Source organism: Pelodiscus sinensis, chromosome 1 (assembly GCF_049634645.1).
Source record: "Pelodiscus sinensis isolate JC-2024 chromosome 1, ASM4963464v1, whole genome shotgun sequence".
NCBI classification, from domain to species: domain Eukaryota; kingdom Metazoa; phylum Chordata; order Testudines; family Trionychidae; genus Pelodiscus; species Pelodiscus sinensis.
This window is the reverse complement of record NC_134711.1, coordinates 216,019,683-216,043,481: the sequence shown is the minus strand read 5'-3', so window position 1 is coordinate 216,043,481 and position 23,799 is coordinate 216,019,683. Positions and strand designations below refer to the sequence as shown.

The 23,799-nt window shown below is 41.4% G+C and overlaps 1 protein-coding gene across 6 annotated transcripts in view; it reads left to right on the top strand.

Annotated features, from left to right (window-relative positions):
* WWC3 (WWC family member 3) overlaps positions 1-23,799 on the top strand; it is a 216,659-nt gene that overhangs the window by 52,630 nt on the left and 140,230 nt on the right. For all 6 annotated transcript variants that reach the window (XR_012898891.1, XM_075915061.1, XM_075915044.1 and 3 more), the window contains exons 2-3: positions 18,007-18,116; positions 22,806-23,009. Coding sequence is in view for 5 of the 6 variants with exons in the window: in XM_075915061.1 (XP_075771176.1) it covers positions 18,007-18,116; positions 22,806-23,009 (314 nt within the window). In the remaining variant the exon portion in view is untranslated. The remainder of the gene's footprint in view (positions 1-18,006; positions 18,117-22,805; positions 23,010-23,799) is intronic.

The following is a 23,799-nucleotide window of genomic DNA, read 5'->3' as shown; positions in this document are numbered from 1 at the left end:
ACTGCAGGAATATTGATGGGTAGAGCCCTGCGCCCTTTAAATTGCAACTGAAATGCTACATGGTGCACTCCATATGGCTCTGAGGGCTGGCGAGGAAGGGGAAGCAGTGCACTGCAGGCAGTGCTGAGGGCTGGTGGTCCACCCCTATCCCTTTTGCCTGATACTTAGCCCCTTCCGGAAATTCAGACCTGCCCTGCTCCCCAACTTGCCCAGGGGTCCTGCAAATTTGTCGGTCCCTCTGGACTTACTACCACTTGAAAGCGTAGTATACCAAACTACACTGTGGGAAGTTCAAGATACTGTAGCATATCTAGACGTTACTGAGGCAAACTGGTATGGTATGGATTCATATTGTAACTTGCTGTGGAGTAACAATCTGTGTAGATGAACGCTACAACCTCAGATTTCTTACTTAGGCTTGGTGTACGCTAAAAAGTTAGGTCAACCCAGCTACACCACTGAGAGTTGTGAAAAATCCACACCCTTGAGCAGTGTAGTTAAGACGATCTAACCCCCCGTGTGGACTGTGCAGGGTCAACAGAAGAATTTCAGTCTACCTAACAGCTGTCTTTGATCAGCATAGCTAATCCACCTCCTCAAGAGACCTTCTTCCATTGGCATAGGTCAGGGGTGTCCAAACTTTTTTCAAAGAGGGCCAGATTTTATGAAGTGAACATGCGTGAGGGCCGACCATTTTGCCTGACATTCTTTGAACCATTAAAATAAAATGCAAATTAACTATTTTATGCAAAGTTTATTGCAAACGGCATACTTTTCATTTCGTCACATGGATGACAAATCTAAACAGGTGTTAAATCACTCTGCCTTTCATATCTGAAGGCCAGATGAAAAAAAAATCCAGGAAGCTGAAATATGTGTCAGGAACCTTGTAAAGTACATTACATATTATTGGTAATAAAGGTTGTCTGTCAACTTTTAAGTTCAAAAAATATGAACAGGAACATAACACCAAGTATACATGTTGTGTCCAAATATATTTATAACTAATTTAGACCAACTGACATTAACTGAGATTTTACAATGTATTCATCTCAATACATATGGATTCGTTGGGGGCCATAAAAGATAGATATTGCCAAATTACCTGCAGGGCCATATTAAACCGGAACACGGGCCGCAATTGGCCCGCGGGCTGGACTTTGGACATGCCTGGCATAGGTAGTGTAGATGAGCCCTACTTTTCCATCAAAAGAGGGTTTTGTGTATTGATCCATTTAAAAATGACCAAGGTATGTTTCTAATCTTATTTAACTTCTTCTCCAGAGTAAGGATGTAATAGCATAGCTGGTTGCACTAAGAGTTATTGCAGAGCCACAGCTGGGGTAGTGCTGGGGACCCAGTGCAAGCTGGGACTGAGCCAGGCTGCCTGACCTCCGGCTCCTAAAATGCGCTCAGTGCAGACACAGCGCAGGTCGTTGCTGGGACCCAGAAGGAGACAGGACTGAGTGCTTGCAGTGATAACCCTTATCAATTAATCATGTAGTCATCTGTTACAGCAGATACACGTTTACATGGGTGGAGGAAGAGGCATAGCACTGACTCCTCAGCCAGGTCCCTGTTAGCACTGGCTGAATCAGAGGCAGTGGTGGGAAGGGCCAGCTTTAGGAAGTGCGGGGCGCAATTTGAACTGTTTTGGCGGCCCCCTCTCCTCCCCCCCCCCCAGGATCAGAAGTAGATCTGATCAAAATGTATATCTATATAATTGAACATTTTCAAAAAAAAAGCCATCCTTTTATAAAAATTTTTATGCAAAATTAAATCAGTTGCCTTAAGTGTAGGTCAAATATTTTCAATTGCAAACTATCCAATTTTTTCAATAAAGTTTAAAGTTTAATTTTTAAAAAGTTACCAGAGAGCGTTGCAGTTTTCTGTTACATTGATTTACTTTTTAAATAGCAGAAATTGAGTCTTTGTTAAGAAAGTGTCAGTTCTGTGGTCAAATTCCAGTCCTTAGTTATTTCAGCACCAATGATTTCACTAGGTAATATGGTACCTCACCACCATTGCCTCCTTGCACTGCCCTTCAACACACTGACTGCATGTTGAGTCCAAGGTCAGTCTACACAAGATTTTATCAATGATTTTTGCTCAAGCGATCACTGAGACAAGACAAGGACTCTCAATTTATTCTAGTCAGCTCTGCCTTTAAACACTGGATGTAAAGTGGCAGATATAATTGAGGACTCCCAAATAGACTCTACACCACCAGAAATAAAACCTGTTTCCATCTTCTGTGACTTTCAGTTAGATGTGACTCACTATCCTCTGCTTAGTGTTTAAGTTATGGTAGACCCTAAGCCAGGTCATATTAAGTTCAGGTCTCTAACCTTTTAATCATACAATATGGATAACAACATTTCATTCTCCCAGCTCCAAGTCTTAAGTGAATTTCAACCCAAAAGAGCCAAAATTGATCACCTTGACACAGCAAGTGTGTCTACTGATCTCTGTGGCAAAGAAGGTTGTCTATATAAATAAGCTCTGCCCATGAAGCCTTTTCCTACAGTTGATTAACAGATGGCAGTAGATAGCTCATTTAGACCACTGGCTGATAAGTTAGTCACTCTGACCAGTTATTAACCATAGTCATGGACTCACCCTATTCTCCATTGTCTCTATGATTCTCTTGATGACCTGTGACAAAAAAGGAGGGTGGAAAGGGAAACTGAAGGGAGACACCTCTCTAAATTCACCAGTCAAAGAGCAGTATTGCCAACCCAAAAATCAGAAGGAACGCCAACACAAAGTTATGAAAATAACTCCCCCTCCCCTGCTGCACAAGCCCCTTCCCCAGCCCTTCCCTTGCTGCACAAGCCCCCCAAACTCCTTTCCCAGTCCCTCCCCTGCTGCACAAGCCCCTCCGCCTCCCCTGCTGCCCAATCCCTTTTCCAAGTTCCTCCCCTGCTACACAAGCTGCTGCACAAGCCCCTTCCCTACCTTCTGCCTTCCACGTTGCGGGGCCGGAGTCTGCACTCAGGCTCCACAGTCCGAACCCGGAAGCAGCCACGTGGTGTGCCTCCGAGCAGTTTTAAAATCCCGGGTGTGATGTCACGCCCGGGCCCCGCCCACCTGCAACGCAGCATGTGGGCAGCAGCAGGTGGCAATGGGGAGCCACACAGAGGTGGACACGGTACGGGATGGGGGTGGGAGGACACGCGGTGGGGGGCAGGCAGGGGAGTCCGGGGCGCTTTCCAGGCAGAGCCGGGGGAGAGATCCAGCTCCACATAGTAGTGGAGCAGGGCCCCCGGCTCTGAATTGTAATGCCGGCTGGCACTTCCGGGTTCAGGGGCGCGGGGCCCCCTTAGGCGCGGGGCCCGATTCAACCGAATCGGTCGAATTGGCCTAAGGCTGGCCCTGGTAGTGAGTGTTTGGAGGAAGGGAGGGGGAGAAGTTGGCTCGTTGGGAGCTGATCCAGAGGCAGCAGGGGAGACTCAGTGAGGAGATGGTTGATGGTGGGATGTAGAGGCAGGGGGAGGCAGTAGGGGACAGAAGCCACTGTGGGAGGTGGGAGGGAAGGGAGCCCTGCAGCCATGTGGCTGGAGCCAGGGGTAGACACTCAGGACAAATATCTATCACCATGTGGTCAGAGCCCCAAGCCAGTGTCTGTCAGAGCTAGCATCTGCTGCTGCATTGCCATGGGTCAGTGCCTGGGGCCAGCACCTGCCAGAGCCTTCAGTCCCTGCTGCTTTGTGGCCGGGGCTGGGGATCAGCACCTGCAGCCAGCATCCACTGCTGCACAACCAGGACCAAAGGATCTACACCCAGGGCTGGTGCCTGCCAGAGCCCAGGGTTGGCACCCACTGCTACGTAGCGAGGGCTAGGGCGAATAGCTGGGTGTCAGAGTGAGCTCTCAGGAATAGCATCTGCCACCAGGGGTTGGTGCCATACAGGCAGATTCGGGAAGCAGAACCCACTGCTACATGACCAGCAGTTGGAGCCTGAAGCCTTATGGCCAAAGACCAAGGCTGTGTGGCCAGTGTTGACGGGTCAGCACTGGAAACACCACAGCAGGAGCTGGGTGCTGATGCCCAAAGCCCCATGGCTGGAACCCTGTTCCATGCAGCTAGGCTCTCTAAATCCTTCTGTCCCAACCCACCAACAACCACCTCAGGGCTGAAACCTGAGCCCTACTGCCCAGCCCCTATAAGTTGACAACTCACCCTGCTTCTTCAGCATTACATCCCACCTCTGTGCAGAGGTGACACAGGGTGGTGCATCCAGGAGCAATATGGAGGAAGAGGAGGGAGTGGTGCTTTCTACCCACACACCCAAATAATTGCCTAGGAGATCTGTGGCTGCACAAAAAGCCACAGGTGAGAAACGGTGATCTAATGACATACCTGTACAGGTGTGTGTAAGTAAGGGGTCTCATAACAGGGGCTCTAATTTTGTCACCTCCGTGACATGAGCCCACAATGCCTGGGAGCTGCAGGGTCCCTCCACTGCCTGTAGTAGCTGAGGGACCCATGCTTCCTGCTGCTTCAGGTGCTGGTGGTGGCACGGGTACCCTGGAATATACATTTGGTTATGTATATTTTAGTAAAAGTCATAGATAAGTCACAGGCTTTGGTGATTTTCTTCTTTATGGTTCATAGGTGGTCCATGACTTTTACTAAAAATATGCATGACAAAATCATAGCATCATAGAGCTGGAAGAGATCTCACGAGGTCTTCAAGTCCAGCCCCTGCCCAAGGCAGGACCAATCCCAACTAAATCAACCCAGCCAGGGCTTTGTCAAGCCAAGACTTAAACACCTCTAGGGATGGAGATTCCACCATCTCCCTAGGTAAACCATTCCAGTGCTTCACCACCCTCTTAGTGAAATGGTTTTTCCTAATAACCAACCTAGACCTCCTCCACTGTAACTTGAGACCATTGGTCCTTGTTCTGCCATCCGTTACTACTGTGAACAGCCTCTCTTCATCCGCTTTGGAACCTCCCTTCAGGAAGTTGAAGGCTGCTATCAAATCCCCCCTCACTCTTCTCTTCTGCAAACTAAACAAACTCAAATCCCTCAGCCTCTCCTCATAGGTCATGCGCTCCAGCCCCCTTATCATTTTGGTCGCCCTCTGTTGGACCCTCTCTAATGCGTCCACATCCTTTCTATAGTGGGGGCCCCAGAACTGGACACAATACTCCAGATGTGAATAAAGAGGAATAATCACTTCTCTAGATCTGCTGGCAATGCTCCTCCTAATGCTCCCTAATATGCCATTAGCCTTCTTGGCTACAAGGGCACACTGTTGACTCATATCCAGCTTCTCATCCACTGTAATCCCCAGGTCCTTTTCTGAAGAACTGCTGCTTAACCAGGTCGTCCCCAGCCTGTAACAATGCTTTGGGACTCTTCCTTCCCAAATGTTAGCCTTTCTCGTAACTCCTCCATACCATTGTTCTGCTAGCAGCACGCTCTCCTGTATTCTTTCTTGCTGGCCCTCTGTCGCCAGTAGGCAGCGTCTCCTTGGCTCTCAGCTTTCCAGTCCCAGATCTTAGTGTGCCTTGACCAACCCTTCCCTTTGCAGCCAGCTCCCAGTTTATACTGCCTCTCTCTCCCTCTGATTTTCTGCCTAACCTATTTCCAGGGAATCTCAGGCTATGACTTCCTTTTCCTGGATTGGAGGGATGATGGAGCCTTCTGCTGGTTGGATGTTGAACTGGGGAAAGGTAATGCAATGTCCCGTAACAAGCCAGTAGACTTAATACAATTCTGTACTTTATGTCCATAAACACATACAGCTGCACAAAGGACAGGGAAATAAAGACAGATGAAATCAAAGTTTAAGGCAATTACGTAGCAGCAGTAAATAGAGAAACCACAGCAGCAAACTTTTTGTTTAGTATGTGACATTTAACCTGGATATGGATTTTAGAGAAAGTTATTTTAAGTCCTTTTGGTCAAGTAGCTTAGTATTGGCAGACACACTGTTCTGTACACCTTTACCTGATTTTACTTGTGGATCGGAGCTGCCATTTAAATTATGCCTGGAAGATTAGTTCTAGTTTTCCTCTCTGTATTTCAGGAGTTTCTTTGCTAATATATTGTTTACATGGGAGAGTTATGAGTAAAGAGTACAATTTTAAGGTATAATGCAGTGGTTCACAACCTTTTTGGGCATACAGACTCCTTTTCAATCTATTAAAATTGTATGGATTCTGCCCCCAACCCAATATAGCTGTTTTCAGATATTCCATTACTTGATAATATGGTGGCCAGCATGTTCCTCAGCTCCCACCCCCTCTGTCTCCTGCCTATCCATGGAGGATACAATGAAGGGGCTCGCATGGCCAAAGGTAGCTCCTGCTCCAGCACTCTGCCCTTGGCCAGGCATGGAGTTCAGGAGTGGGGGGAAAAGGGGAAGAGAAAAGTAAGGATCAGGCCCACTTCAGGACTGGGAGAGGGGAGAGTGCTGAAGCATAAACAGCAGTGCAGCTGGTGGCAGGAGGATGAATGGTGAGACCCAGGCAAGAATCGCCTGATGGAAAGTCCCAGTCCTGCAGTGGACCCATTCCTTACTTTTAAACTTTCCATGGACCCCTTACAGTACCGTTGTGGACCATCAGGGGTCCGCAGACCACAGGGTGGAACCACTGCTGTAATGGAATAAGCAACATTTTCTAAGCCTTACTTTTTCTGAGTTTGATTATGGAGAAAAAAATAAGAAAATACAGTATATAGCTATTGTTACTCATGGGTTTACTTAATAGCAGGGATGTAAAAAAAAAATAAAAATTAGTAACTGTGTAACTGATAAGAATTCTATCTGTTACATGGTTAATCACAGGGCTGCTGGCCGCTCCTGGCCCTGCAGGGCTGTCACTGGTGGCTTTTGGCCCCATGGAGTTTAACTGTTAACTGATAAGCTGATGCTTACGGTTCCTGTTAACTGGTTAACCTGTTGAACTCTTACATCCCTACTTGATAGTAAAGAAAAGTCAGGAAGTGGAGCTTTCACATTTTTTGTTCAATCGTAATTTTAGGTAGGTATGTTCTCAGTTTAGTGACTCTGAACAACTTTTACTCCTTCTTATTTTGGTAAGGTACAGGTTTGTTTGGTATGGGGATTGTGATGGGTTGGGTCACAGAGATCTCCTTGAGACTGTCACCGGACGTGTTGATCATACCACTCAGCCAGCCTACCTTCCCTCTGATTAAAATATTATAATCCTGGTAGTCAGTAGAAAGCAGTTCTCTTTCATTGTTTTTTAAGCCTACTGAGCCCGATTAATCACTACTACTTCTGTCTTATGCCATTATAATACATTGAAATTGAATATGCTCCTCTGGTGCTCTGTTGGCAATAATGCTACACTGTAACCTGCTTTGTTTAATTTTTTAAATTTGGGTTTATCTTCCACAAAATACAAGAAGCACTAGAGGAGAGAGTAAAGATAGCTGACTTTTGAACTGATTTTCTTTTTTTTTCTCCCTCTAAAGTAATGTTTCATTTGAACAGGGGGGGGGGGGAACTCCATTATGAGTGGCTGCTTTGTATGCAAGTTGTAATTCAAAATATGTAATAATTTAATGAATGATAAAAATCACAACATCCTGAATTACAGTCTGTAAAAATAAAGGAAGTGGCATTGAATGTTATGTAGTTGTTGAGCACAGTGCTGGTTCTTGAAGTATGATAAAACATTTCTATGTTTTTCTCCCAGTGACCTCAAGCTAGGGTATACTGTATTGAATTCTGCAAGTTTCTGTGTTAACACTGTCTTTCTGAGCACTGAGCTTTATTTGTGCCAGTTTCTGTGTGGTTATTTATATTGTGGATTTATGTCTGTGAGGGCCTGAGCTGATGTGTACCAAATTGTTATTTCAGGATTTAAGGTTAGAATGAGTTGTCATTCTCTAAGCGTGAGATCTAATTAGCCAGTCAGGCACTTGTAACTTATTTTGTGAAGGAAGAAGACTTTACCTGAAAGTCCTATGTTTTTTTTTAATTTGTATTTATAGTCTATATTATTCTGAGCTATCAATATTTCTAAGTAGTGAATGTGGGCTTTAAAAAAAAAAAAAGTTGGCATTTTAAAATGCCAACCCGTCTTCTATGATTTGAACATTACTCATGCGGAAATTCTGCACAAAAAAATTAAAAATTCTGTGCATAATATTTTCAAATAGGTAAATGTTTGCTTAATTTATTTGTCAAAATAACGCAATATAATCATATCAGTTTCAATTATTTTGGTGATTTATTTCAAAATACCTGTTAGCAAGTGTGTCTGTAACAGTACAGATGACAGAAAAGATTCAGGAAATGTTGTTTGGCAAATAGATTACTTACTAGGTAAATTGATATAGAGCAGCTCCCAGCGAGCACCAGCTCTCCATGAGCATGGGTCATATCAAAGACAGCAGAAGGGGGCAGTTGGCTCTGCGGGAGCCAGCTTCAAAACTGGCTCCTGCCCCTTCCCCCTCTATCCCCCCCCCCAATTTGCTGCCTCTTTGGGAGGCAGCAGCATATGGGGGGGGGGCAGGCAGCTCCATGGGAACGGGTGCACGGGGTGGTGGTGGTGGTGCTGCTGGTGCTCGTTTAAAAGCAGAGCACCTCCTTCCCCACTGATACAGAGGCAGCGGAAGCAGGGGGAAAGAGGTGCTGTGTGTAACCCAAGAGGGTTAACTGATGAGCTCAGGGTTGTTGGTTAACGGTGTACTCGACTTCATGGTCAAATCCCTAGTACTAATTCTGTGCCTGTGCAATGCCACAGAATTCCCCATGGAATTTAACCTTTTCTGAATTTTGTTAGTGGAATGGGGTTCTTTATGTAAGCTGGGATACTATAATAAATCTGATAATATAATATCCCAAAGTACCATAATATAGGGCTTGTTGCTTTATGATTTAATCTGTTACAAATTTTACATACAGAAACGAGTGGCCACTTGTTTTTTGCCACAATGGATAAAGGTGTGCTATCTTTTTTAGAAAAATGAATATATTTTTGAAAATAAATATTACTGAAAAAGCACATTCCTCCAAAACCAGTGCAATGCTTTCATAATTTGTTCAATATTGTACAGACCTGCTGCCAGGGAGGTGGCATCTCTAAGGAGAGTTTTTGATCTCTGTGGATTAGTCTGTAGGGAGGAGCAGTGAGGGTTAGGGCTGCAGGAGGGATATAGCTGAGCAGTTCAGTGGTCACAGACTGGCTTTCTTCAAAGAAGTTCCTGCAGGCTTTGGAATGTACTCCTAGCCAGCCTGTAGCTACAAAGGTGAAGGAAGTCATTATAGCTTCTTCAAGATTGGAATGTGGGTCAAAAAAAGCTGTAAACAGTTTTCCTGGGAATGGCTTTGTGAAACAACAACAAAAAAGCCCTCTGCAACATTTCCCTTTCCTAACTATATAGTCTCTGAAAAGGAGCTGCTAAAATGCCAGGCTAATGTATAAGCCTAAACTTAAAGTGGCTAGAAATTAAATAGGGGATGAAAGGCAAACAAATAGGACAAAATCCAGACTTCTGATGAAAACACTTCAGATATGTGCTTTCCTCCTCATTGAATCCTCTTCCCTTCTCATCCATTTTTTCCCCTGTAGCAAATGCCACTATAGTGCTTTAAAACAGTACTTTCGCTTTGTGAGTAGAACAGCATTAGCCCTATGAAAATGAATAAGGATACTATAACGTATAGTGTTTTCTTGTGTCAAATTGCACACTCCCGTTCAACTTCCTGTGACCTTGTCTATACTAAGTCATTTTTAACAAGCTTTTAGCCTTTCACATTCCTATTGCATATTCACTTAAGATAGTGTAACTTCCCCCCATCAGCTGACTCTTTTTGGTGAAGTATGTCTACTTTTGCAAATATGTTGGACTGTATTTGAAAGCATTGTCATAATCTGGAGGGGTGGCTTTTATGCATCCACAACAGATAATGTAAACTGAACAAATTCTCTCCAATTCAGTCAGAATCTAATCAGGTGACAACACTATCCCATGTTCATGTCACGCTCGAGTCTTTTAATTTGACTTTTCTTATAGTTTGGTTTTTAAATTGTCAGAGCAAATATTAATTAAGCTAGGCATTACAGGAATATTTTATCTGCTTTATTGCACGTGCATACAAGACTGTGTGGCTTTTTAAATTGTTTTTACTCAAAACATTTAATTTAGGTGAGAAAACATCTCCCAGAACATACACAATTTCTGTCTGTTTAAACCCATTGGTTTGGGATTCCAGAAGCTTTCTAATGTGCTTCAACATTGAAGCTTCTGAAGTATTGTATAGCCAAAAATGGCTGTCATGTCAGAAGATTGCTATTACTTTTGGAAAAGGTAAAGTCAAATCAGAGAGCAAAGGAAACAGCTTAATCTTGATTTTATTTCATTGTATCCTTGCCATTATTCATACTAATACTATTGTGGCAGTTCATTATGTACTGTGAAGTAGGGATGTCAAGGTATAGTTGACTACATGATTAATCAATAAGCCTAGGTTTATTGGTTAATCTTGATGACCAGACGTGCTCTCCTCTCCTTTCTGCTGCTTTTGTATCAGAGGTAGCAAGGGAGTGGGAGCTGGTGCCTGTGAGGACCTGGATTTAATTAGACTCCCCAGGAACACCAGATCCACTTGTTTCCCCCCATCTCCCATCAGAGGCAGCAGTGTGGAGGATGAGGGGGGCAGGCTGGACCTGATACATGCAGGGACCTGGCTTTCAGGGAGGCTCCCTGCACGTGTCAGCTCTATGGATCCACCTCTCTTGTCCCCGCTTCCTCCTATAGAGGCTGAGAGGTGGGGCAGGAAGAAGCTGGTGCTGGGGGGAGACAGTTTATAAGCTGGTTCCCCCCAGCACCACAGTGCCACTGTCCCCACTCCACCCTCCCACTGCCTCTGTAGCGCGGGCAGGGGAGGCTTCCACAAAGCAACCTCTGTCCACGTTGGCCTGGGCTCAGAGCAGACTGAGGCTGGTCTGCAGCAGCAGCCCCTGTCCGCAGGTGGTCTGAGCTCCCCATGGACAGAGGCTGCTCCTCAGTCCCTGCGCACGGGGCTGCTGCCACCCTGTGCTGCTACCTCTGTAGCAGAGTCAGCAGCGTGGGGCGCCATGCAGCCCGTGCAGAGCTGGTTTCTAAACTGATTCTCCTCACAGACCAGCTCCCACCTGCCACTTGTGCTGGGGTCTCTGATAGGGGGCTCCCCATGAGTGGGGCCAGAGCATAGTGGCTGCCCGCCCCGTACTCGGGGACTAGTGAATAGTTGTGTAACTGCTAAGTATATCATTTAAAACATTTAAATTAGGTGATTTGAGAGACAGTGAAAGTCCATGTGGGAGTGGTCACTGGTTTGAAATGTAATCTGACAGACTTTATTATTTGCATATTCAACGTTTTTATATGGAATCTACTACGTACTTTTTCATGTGCTCTTTGCAGAACATTAGAGCGGAGGTTCTCAAACTTTGTGATTCCGCAACCTCCCTCTAAGTTGCTCACGACTCCCCTCTAAGTTGCTTGTGACACTCCGGGGTGTCGGGATCCACAGGTTGAGAACCCCTGCATTAGAGAACTGAAATCAAGGAGTCACAGTGGAATCTGTGCCTCTTAAGGAGCATTAAACAGCTTGCAAATTAGTTGGCTTTTCCTTTCAACTGCATTGAATTTTGTTCTCAACATGATTTGATTCAAGTAGAGCAGTGAAGCACTGTAGAAACTCTTTAAAAGGTATATCAAGAGCTAGTGGCTGGAAGTTGAAGGCAGCCAAATTCTAATTAGAAATAGGCCGCACATTTTTAACAGTGAGGGTGATTAATCATAGCAAAAAAAACCTACCAAGGGAAGTGGTGGATTCTCCATCTCCAGCCATGACTTAGATGCCTTTGTGCAAGATGTGCTGTAGCCAGACACATTATTTGGCTCAATACAGAGGAAATGGGTGAAATGAAATGATAAACAGGAGGTCAGACTAAATGATTTGATGGTCCCTTCTGGCTGTAAACTCTTTGAATCTATTAGAGTTTCATCCAGTAGTTTTTTTCGGTGTATCTGTCTTTCAGATAGCTAATTGCATTGTATTATGTTTTGGTTTTATACTGTGGCCAGATTGAGGAAGGGGAGGAATAGAATAAGAAAACCAAAGTAATTTTAACTTGTTCAGCTTGGTACAATTTTGAATAGAGACAATTCCTTAGTAAAAGCTTAAATAGCTGAGTTATTGATTGTGTGATCATGGTTTCCATTTCCATTTTTTTTCATTTAGTGTGCTGGCATGAATTCTTAATAACTTTAAGGTTTCCTTGGGAGAAACAAACTATGCTAGTTTAAACAGTTTTTTTGTGAAAATGGTGGGGAACTTGCCGCATCTATTTAATGCTGTTTTCCTATAATAAACTTAAAAAAACAACAAATAGTCTGGTAGCACTTTAAGTTTATCCTGTACAGACTAACTCGGCTACTGCCTGAAGCTTCTTTTTCTGTAATGTTCATTCTTGTTCTCTTTGTTCCCTGAAAGTTAATACTTTATAAGTTTAAGTGAGAGAGGTGGGATCATCAAGGATGCTGGATTAAAGCATATCAAGACAAAATACTGCATGTGTAGGTTTTAATTATGAATAAGGGATGTGTATGTATTATAGGCAAGCATGCCATTCCAAGAAAAAGCAGGTTGGTCATGCGGCAATTTAGGTAGGAACCAATGTCTGGACTATATTAAGTACTTGTAAACACAGCGTATCTTTAAAAAAAATCAGAGTTGCTATATCTTGTATTTTTAATATTGTAACTGAAGACTAGAGAAATTAGAACTAATTTGGCAATATTTTACCTACATAACTACAAGACTAAGTACTAGAAGAACATTTACGCTGTTCTGTAATAAATCTTTTTCTCAACGATTATAGCTTTTAATTCAAATGGACAGTTTTCCATGAAGTATCGTACTAAAAATGATCAGTAATAGAACATTTTAAGATAGGCGTAATATATTGTAGTATTGGTATAATGTATTTGTAGTGTTAGAATTTTACTGAAACAATATATAGTTCTAATCTGTACAACACCTCTCATTTTACTAGATTTCAAATCTCATATTATGCAGCATAAGTAAACTCTAGACACTTAGTCAAATGTATTTCTGTCAATCCTAAAATTCATAAAACTTAATGTTTTTTATTTTTAGTTGTTTGGGTTTTCTTCTGGGTAAGTGTTGTGTACAATAACTGGTAATGTTAGCATAACTTTCATTCTAGCAGATTGATGAAATTATTCTTTAATCTGCAAAAATTACCAAACCTAATTGTACATTTTTATCTTTAAAAAAGGACATCTTTGCACTGATCATACGATTCACTAACTCTTGTACTGGGCACATTCAAAATACTGTAGTATGGTTGCATAAGATTATGATGGTGAATTACTGACTTGCACTTACATAATTTTCAGTTTTTTAAAGCACTATTTAAGCATTTTTAAAAGCATTCAATCATGTGAGATAATTAGCATAGTTGAGTTTGCGTGCATGTGCTTCTGGATGGAATTTTTGTGATCTATCCCAGTGTTATTTAGCACTGGTGCTGCATGATCTGTGGTAGTGAAGGTGGAAGTGCTAATGTAGAAATGGCAGAGGCTTTTCATGCTCTCTTCACTAGCACTTCCATCAAGACTACCACAGACACTACCAGCTTCACTGGTTCAAGAGCAAAAGTGAGAAAATTGTTAGTATAGACACAATATTTAAACTTTCAGATGCTATCCTAATGAGTCTTATACAATGTAGATAGTTTTGAGTGGCACACTTTCCAAGCCTTCTGCATGTGACATCATTGAATAATCTTGAGCAAGAAAAAGTATTCCTCTTGCCTCTCTAGTGATGCTGGGTGTGATTTAAGAACATTCAGCATGTGGATGCTTGCTGTGCACCCCTTTTCGGTTAGACAACTAATCCTCTTGAAATCTTTCCTTGCTACTTTGCATTTGTGTTAAGTAAATTTTAATATGCAGGCTTTTTTATTGGCTCAATCATAATTGTCCTACCTCCTTCAAACTTCAGTCTTGTTGGTACTAAAACAGAACTTGGGCCTTTTTTTGCATGTTATTACTTGTGTAGAACAAATAAATCAGTGTCTCTGGAAAACACCTAGACCAGAAATATATGGAAACTAGGTGACCAAACTGTGATTTTCTTAATATCGATTTGACTATTGCCCAAATTAGTCTGTATATCATGTATGTAAACATGACTGGAAAGTATAATATCTTTGCTTTTTAAAAAAATGAATGGAATACTTTTGCAGAGAAGTATTGTATAAAGCACAGGGTGTTCCAACAAAAGTGTGGAAGGTACTTCAGAAAAAAAAGTTGAGAGGGTTTGAGAGGCTCAAACACCACAATAAATTAATTATATTTTCCCATTTGTATTTGTGAAGTTGACTTAGGCTTAAGGTTTTGGTAATTATGAAAGATTTCACTCTATGTAAAAAGATTAAGTACTGTCTTTCAGACTACACTGGAGACTGTTAGCAGAAATAAGTCTCATTTCTTTACTCTGGAAAGGACATAGGCAGTTGTGGCAGATGACTTGCAGCTCATATTTGTTTAATGTGATGCTTTGGCTAAAAGGGATGAAGATCCCTTTGGATGCTCAAAGGAACACTGAGTAGGAATACTGAAATTGATATTACTTTTTATATATGGTATTGGTGAGACCACTCTGGAAATACTCTGGCCACTTTTGGTGTCAGTATTTCAAAGAAAAGCCTGAAAAATTGAAGCAGGTACAAAAAAGAGCCAAGATTGGTTTAAGTCTTCCAATGAGAGACTTAATAAGCTAAATAGGCAGTGTTTTATGAAAAGGTTAAGAGACAAGTTGTTAAGTCTGTATCACTAGGAGAATATTTCTGATACTTCAGGGCTTATAAACATAGAATACAAAGGATTAAAAAGATTCAGTATGGAACTTTTCAAAGCTAAAGCTTATTACATTGAAACAGTGAATAAGGGGCAGATTTTTTACCATGGAGGGTAGTGAGCCATTGGAACAACTCATCAATGGATATTGTAGATTCTCCATGGCTGGAAATCTTGAAATGGAGATTGACGTCTCTTCTAAAAGATATGCCCTAATTCATATACAAGTTAAAGTTTTTGCAGGACTACTGGAGAATGTCCAGTGTTCTGTGTCCTGGAAAGTCAGGCTGAGGATCATTAAGATCCCTGCTGGAGATAAAATTATGCATTTATAAATGCTGTCTAAATTTGGATCCTTTGTAATGAGCACACATTTGTGCGCTGGGAGCCGATTTTATGTAACATGTGGAGATGTGCATCACTTAGAGGATATTACTTGAGAATTGTTTATATTTAACCAGTATTTGTATTGTGAATAGTAATTATCTTTATAAAATTAAGTTTTCTTTTGTGGCTGAGTTGATTACATGACTGACTATATTGTTTTATTTGAGCCATTTAGAGTCTATTAGGGGATACACTGGGTTTGAGCTATTTCAGGAATGATCCTTTAGGAAGTAAACTGGATAAATATTGACTATAGGGATGTCAGTGTGTAGGCGAGTACACGATTAACCGATAAGCCTTGGTTTATTGCTTAATCTTTTCGACTACACATACTCCCACCTCCCCGCTGTCCCTGAATCAGAGGCAGCAAAGGGGGGTGGAATAGGAACTAGTGCACAGGAGGAGCTGGCTTTAAGCAGACTCCCCACAAGCACTGGATTTGCCTGCCCTCTTCCTGCCACTGCCACACTGCTGCCTCTGATAGAAAGGCAGCAGTGCAGAGGGTAAGGGAGGCAGGCTGGAGCTGATTTGTGCAGGGATTTTGCATTCAAGCAGGCTCCCTGCATGTGCTGGCTCTGCAGGCCTGCTTTAGAGCAGGAGCTGGCTTAAAAGTGGGTTAGCACCAGCTCCATGGTGCCACCTGCTCCCCTCCTCCTGTCCAAGCTTCCCGTGTACAGGGGCTGCTGCTGCGGACCAGTCTCTGTCTGCAGGGAGCTCAAATCATCGTGGGCAGGGGCTGCACCCACCTCATGCTACTATTTCTGTAGCAGAGGCTGCAGTGCGGGGTGACAGGCAGCCCGTCTATGTGGGGAACTGTTTTTTAAACTGGCTTATCTGATAGAGGCAGCAGTGTGGGATGGTAGGGTGCCCCCTGGGGCTGGAGCATATTGGCTGCTGGTTCCATCCCTGAGGACTATCAAATAGTCATGTAACCACTAAGTTTTATGCAGTTACATGTCTATTCAGTTGCACGGTATCTAAGATCCCTAATATTTAAAAGCTTCAGCGAGGTAGTTGAATTAGTCTGTAACTGGAAAAACTTAAAACAACTAATAGTCTTGCAGCACCTTAGAGACTAACAAAACATGTAGGTAGTATCATGAGCTTTTATGCGCACAACCCACTTCTCCAGATTAAGTGGGTTGTGCCCCCGAAAGCTCATGATACTATCTACATGTTTCGTTAGCCTCTAAGGTGCTGCAAGACTGTTAGTTTTTATCCCAAATATTGACACCTTTGATTCTGTCGGTGTCACTATGCCTTTGTATTGGTTTTCTTAATTTCTTGTTAGCTTTGATGTTTCAGAGCAATTCAAATGTTGAATCCTTGGCAAATAGTAGGAAAATGATTATTTACCTGTATTCTATTAAATGTTATCGTGTCTGTTTTTATTATGACAGCTTGAATTTCTCTTGTCTAGGACTCTCTGCTCTGGCAACATCCATGGTCTGTCAGGACCAGAGATGTTGCTAGATTAGAGATCCCTGGCTGCGAAGTTTGAGAGCATCTGGGAGTGGAGCCACAGGGCCAGTGACCTAAGGGTAGAGAGCCCAGGGAGAGACTACTGCTCCATTGGGAACAGGGACAGGGAGCAACTGCTTTCCTGTGTGAGGCTGGCGGTTGGATCCGGGGAGCCCTGGAAGCAGTTGCCACCCCGTGAGTGGGCTGGGGGCAACAGAGCCAGATAGGTGCGCCGGAGGAGTTCAGGCCTCTGGGTTTTCCTGGGGTAGCAGCCACGAGGGTAGCTCCAAGGGAGTCCGGATGCCTGACCTTCCCTCATCCGGCAAATTCTCTTGTTCAGGGCCAATCAGGTACTGAAGGTGTTGGACCAGGGAGGTTCAACCCGTATTAGTTTGTCCAGCAGTTGCTGCAGAAGTAGTGTCATATTCAAAAACCTTAGTAGTATTGTTACTCATGTCTGTTCTTTATTCTAAGAATATGAAAATTAGGGATGTTAATGATTAATTAGTTAACAAGTAAGCTTCACCCTTAATGGGTGAGACTTACCAGTTATGGGTAATCAGCAGAGGCTGAAATAGCCCTCAACCTGCTGAAAGCCAAGGGGCTGCTCCAGCCCTGCAGAGCCCACCATGGGCAGGGATGCTCCAAAGTAACTGGAACAGCCCCTGTCTGCTGTTCCCCCCTGTTTAATTGGTTAACTGGTTAAACTTAATGTTTAACCAGTTCAAAAGGATTTTACATCCCTAACAAAATGCTTCCCAAACCTATATTGAGTGTTCCTTTTTCTGGATGGAATAGGGTAACTTATGTTGGCCTAAGATAATAGGATTTTATTAACAGTTGTGCATTGGCAGTTGAAAAAAATATATATTGCTACGGACAGAAAATTATACTGGTTTGACATTTTAAGAACTTGGATGCTATAAAGTTTCCAATGAATGTGAACCACAATGAATTCTAGCTCTGTTCTCACATTGTTACTACAATATGGGGAAGAAAAACTGGCAAGACTGCATGCCATCATAATTAAATAGTTTAACACAGAACCTGAAGGGAAAAGTAGTCTGACCTGTTTTGAAGGTATCTGTCAGCATAGTTTCTAAATTAATTTTTCATTTTCTTTATACACTTCAGTTTTTATGTATTTAAAATTACTATTGCATACTCAAGTGTCTTAGCTATTTAACCTTGTCAGATAAGAGGTTTGATATAATCAAAACACATATTAAATAGCAGTACTTGCAAAGTGAACTGTGCATTGAGTTTATTTTCATTATTTTTTTTTTTACAGGATTACTAAGCCATTAACATTTGCTGACTGTGTTGGCGATGAGCTTCCTTTGGGATGGGAAACGGTTTATGATCAACAGATTGGAATTTATTACATGGACCATATAAATCGTGAGTAGAAGTGAAATTGGTTTTATGAACGCTCACAAGCTGATACTCCAGCTGCCCCAAATGCAATTGTGATGTCATGTATTCAATTTCCACCTACTGTGAGAAGCCCATGGCAAGTTACTTCTTGCAGTGTTTCAGTTTTCCCAAATGTCAAATGGCTATACTGATCTCCTTTGGTAAAGTGCTTTAGAATCTATGGATGAAAAATATTTCTTTGAAAAATCCCTATTACTATTGTGCTGCAATGCAAAAGGATATCTAAATAGTCCTTGTTTGAATAAGTCATTTATAATTTCATTTGAGTTAATAATTTATATTCAGAAATAATTTTCCAAAGTAGATGTATTCCTAATCAGTGCCTCGAGTTCTCTTTTTGACAGAAAAGTATTGAAGAAGCTTGACAAAAAAGCAGTGCAAATGCTAATGCTGCTGGAATGACAGCATTTTCAGAGTGCATTGAGTATTACATAACTTTCCAGCAGGTCTGATGATGGAGGGGGAGGTGGGGCAAAGAGGGCAATTGCCCATGAGCCCAGGTGATTTAAAAAGGGGTGGAGTCCTGCAGTAGCAGTGGTGATGGCCAGAAGCTCCATGAGCCCTTCTAAATTGTCAGAGTGGGCCATAAGGCTTCTAGGCATGCGTGGGGTGGTACCTGTGGCTGTAAAGTATGTTGGGTGAGCATGTGGAAGCACTGGCCATGCTGGAAGAGTGCAGACAGAATCTCACTGGGTACCAGTCAGTAGAGGTGCAGCACTGCCCAAATGTCAGGTGGACCTCGTCCACACGGGTGTGGTTTGTGTGTGCATGGGGTCTATTGACTGTTCTGCTCCAAAGCCTGTAATTGCTTTACAGTGGCTCCCTTTTAAGACCCACACCCCAAACCCCAAAACGTTCTATAAGGAAATATATGGTGGTTTTCAGCATAATTTTAGGATTGTTGATAGATAAATTACCACATCTTTTTATTTAAATCAGCAGTCTCATCCTCTCCTAAGTATCACATACCTTATGCTTCCACATAGCAAATCAGTGGGCTTAGAATGACGACTGAATATTTGCATTACATTTTTGGGGAATGTGGATGGGTGCTGTTGCTGAGCTTCGTATTGCCACTGGCTGGCACGCTTGCCAATCATATTTTTTTAAAACATATATCTTACCTTTATAGCGTGGCAATAATGCCACTGTTACTGTTGTGCTGCTATCTGTATGCTGCTTATCACTAATGAGCACATACTTTCTGTATTTTGCGAATTGGCAACTAACTGATAAGAAAAAAGGAAAGGAACGGGTAGTAGCAGTAACTTCAGTGGTAAATAGCACTATCTGCAAAACCAATTTCAATGCAATCTCTTTGGAATGTAGTTAATTTAAAATAATAGTTTAAAGGTAATAATACCAGTTTCTGAACTGCTGTGCATATTTTTGTGGCTTTCACAAAACTATTTTTCACTTGATTTTGGTGTGTGAAAAACACACACAGACACTTCTTCCCTCCAAAAACAAACAACCACCTGTTAGACATTTTAATGCAGTCACTAAAGGGATAAATAACCTACTGAGTATTTCAAGATCCACTGAGAAATTATAGCACTGTGTAATTCTTGCTGTTAAGAATATTGCTCATTTTAATTATTTTTATTTGAGGCACCAGGAGAATTTTATAGAAGATAGAAATTTACCTTAGACTTTAATAATATATTGTAATATGTACATAAACATTACAGACACACACACTGTACATGTAGGCATAGTATAAATCTGAATATTATTACAAAGTCAGATTTCATTATTTAGTAAAGGATTTACAGTATGGTAGATAATAAACTAAACACAAAACTCCTGTTGGCATACCGTTGCTAAAAGGGCTAACAAAGCACCCAAGTAGTAGGATTCCTTTGTTAGGAACTAGATTCTCCATGCCATGGAACAAAGATCTGTTCGTTTTTTGTTTCTATTTTTAAAGCTTGATTCTAGTGCAGGTGTAGAATTTAGGGGCGTTATAGGGAAAAATCAGAAGCAGTTCTGTTGCTTACAGTAGCAATTCTGAGATCTTCCTAAAAATATTTGCCACAATAGCTGTTGGGTGACAGTATCTGGTAAGAGAGTGGGATTGCTCATGCATTAGACTTTTTTCCATTCTTCTTTACTCATGATCTGGCTATATACCCTTTCTAGCAGCCAGAACGCAGTGTATCAGTATACACTGTGGCAAAAATGAATGTATTAATTTCAAGAAACATTGGGAGAAGATGCAGGAGAGGGTTTAAATCTGTGCTTTTCAAAGTCAGTGCATTGTAGAAACCTTCAAAATAAAGCAGCAACACAGGCTTCTAGGCCTCCCCTTTCTTGGACAAAGCTATTGAGAGAGAACACCAAGGGCTGAGATAAAGAGGATTTTGGCCAATGACTGTCCATTTACATTAGGAAACCCCGGAGCAAAAGGAATCCTCTGTAAATCACAGCGCTACCTTCAGAGCTAACCCTCATCTCCATCTCATCCTGTTAATTCTGGCCTTTGTTGATACCCTCGCTAAGCTGGTGTTGGATCCTGTCCAACCATTTCTTAAGAAGCGTCAGTGGCTGCCAACCACAGAATTCCTTTCCTCTCCTCCTCTGAGTCTTGGGAGCCTTTTGAAGTCTCCTTTAACCAGTTGCACATTTCCCAGTTGGGAATAACATATTCCATGTTCTTGGCCAGCTAGGGCGGTACTCAAATGACTATAGAAATTTCAGTCAGCTATAAAAAAATCTAAATTAGTGGCTATCCAAATCTAAAACACCTTCCGTTTCAGTTTCTCTATAGTAACTGGTACAGTCTGTGCTCCATACGCTTATTTCAGGCCAGAATACAGAGCATTATTCCTCTTAAGAATGTCAGTGTTGTACTTAACAGGTAGTGACACTTTTTATGGGATATAAGGGTGTGTCTGTAGAGCACTCTAAACTTGAAATAAGATACGCGAATTGCGTAGCTTATTTCAAATCTATTTCAAAATAGGCTTTTTCAAAATTTGGTGCTATCTACACAGAACCAAATTTCGTAATAACACGCTGTTTTGAGCCATCCCTTAACCCTCGTGCAACAAAATTTACATGGATGGTGAAACAGCGCGCTCCCGTTACTTTGAAAAATATTTTGAAATAATGGGAGTATTTCTAAGACATGGGATAGCTATATTGGGATACCTCCTGAATTTGAACATTCCAAAGACATTTATTGGGGTATCATAGTTCTGAAACATTTTAAACATTTTCACTTTTTAATTCCCGGAAATTGTCATTTCTGTAGATGTTTAGAAATCAAACTGTTCTCAAACAACAGAGCTGCTTGTATATCTGTGGTGATCTTTTTAATATTAGTTAGAAGGGAGACTTAGTTTTTTATTTTTGGGGGCTCAATCACTAAAATCTCAAATTTCACAACAAACACAGACATATTTAAATAGCTTTAAGTCTTATCATTAGTACCACCGAAGAGTTGACTTGCTTCTTTCCTATCAGAGTAAACCAAAAGCAGAGTTTTAGGAAGGGAGAAATGAACTTAAAATATCTTCTTTGCTTGTTCTGAGTGTCTGTTTTGTGGCTTATTCTACATTCCTCAAGAGGGTATGAGGTTTCAAAAATCATTTTATAAATACATTTTAAATTCATAACAGAAATAATTTATCTGGTGTAGTTAACCTGTGGAATGCCCTATAGTAGGTTTTACTGTAGCTTAAGTTTGAAAAAACAAAAACCTAGATTATTTTGACAACTATGTATTGCACCTGTATATATTGATTAACTGTAAAGATTGATGGAAATGGAACAGAAATGTTAGATAAGGTAGAAGCATATTTTACCACCATACTGACTAACTCAGTTCTGAAATATGGTGGCAAGATGCTTGTCCCCTGGCTGTCTTACAGATTGCACAATCATTACCAACAGTGAAGCTGCAGTAATGGAAACGAATGCCTCTAATTCTTGTAAACACAGTCATAGCATTCACATACGCAATGGGACTCTACACAGGCAGGAGGATGCAAAACTTCTCTTCCTGCCATTTTTTCCCCCAGGTTTTGTGTTCCGTTGTGTTGAATTTGTGGACCACTGAAATGTTTGCATGAACATACCATATTGAAACTTTTCTATATTATAAGCATATATTTAGAAGGATTTCTTAATACTAAAAACAAGTCTTACTTTCAGTCTGATTGTAAACATTCTCAAATGTTAAAAGGATAGTAATGAAAGCATCAAGCTTTTTAATGGCTGTTAGGATAAAAGAAATTAAAATTAAGCATGTTAAAAGTGATTTCCTGAATCTAGTATTGAGATGTTGATTTGGCTTTTACTTTGCTCTGGGTGTATTGTGATTAAGCCATCAAAATGGTCTAATTTATTTTAAATTAAATTGACTGAATAAGGTCATTTAGGGCTGAAAAAATTGGTTTTTAATGTCATCTCTAAGATATTAATACATCTCTAAGACTCAAATATAAGGGACAATGCAGTTAAAGTTCCCCTTTTTTTCTCTCTTTACTGGTGTGATCTTGATCTTTCTATTGAGTATAGTAGATGTCTTAGAGACAGACTTCACTTAGACTCTTTGAGCTCATGTCTTGTGCTTATGAACTATCAATGTAGCTATTGAGATAGTACTTGTAATTCGTGGAGTAATATGACTTAAGTTTTTCTCCTCAGAGCTCACACAAATTGAGGACCCAAGAGAGCAGTGGAGAAGAGAGCAGGAGCGCATGCTAAAAGAATATTTAATTGTTGCCCAGGAGGCACTTAATGCCAAGAAAGAGATCTATCAAATTAAGCAGCAGCGTTTTGAGTTAGCCCAAGAAGAATACCAGCAGCTGCACAAATTGTGTGAGGAAGACAGTCGCTCCTATGCCAGTGGTGAGTTTACTTGCATTCTCTTGTTCATAGTGTTTTTCCACTATTCAGGGTTTACAGGTGATCTGAGAGCTTGCTCCCATCATTCTGCCTTTAGTAATGTAAAAGTTTAAACGACTCAAAGGTTGCTATGTTAGATTCTTGGAAGAAATGATGTCTTAAAAGGAAATAACTCTCTTCAACGAAATTTTTCTCCACTATAACTAGCAGTTTCATTTTAATGAACTTGTACTTTCTGTCTTTTACAAAAGGCTGATCTTTTTCTACATCCACAGAGTATTGAAAGCATTAATGTAGTAGAGAGAATAGAAATAGGCCAATCCTAGTTTCTGTTTCTCAGCTCTATGAAATTGAAGGCCATGTTACATTAATGAAAAACATTTTCTTTTCTTCAATATTTTAAAGTATGTATGGATTCTGGTTACATGCATGCATTCCAGTTTCTAAAGGTACAGTTTGTCTAGAGTTTGTCTTCTGCAAGGTACGATGGCAATTCATTGTGTTAGCTTGCAACACTGTGTACTAGAGCAGGTGACAATTTTACCTGCCTTAAGCTAACTCTTAGAAAATTAAGGTTTCCTTAGCTCTATACACAGTTGTTAATAAATATATTGCAGGTTGAACCTTTCTAGTCTGACACCTTTGGGACCTGATTGGTTCCAAACCAAAGAATTTGCCATACCACAATAGATCAGTATTGCCTAGCAGCATTGCCAACACTTCCACTGCTTACCCGTATGTTAGAAGACATTTAGGGGTTAATTAGAGCTAAATAATAGCAAAAACATTGAGT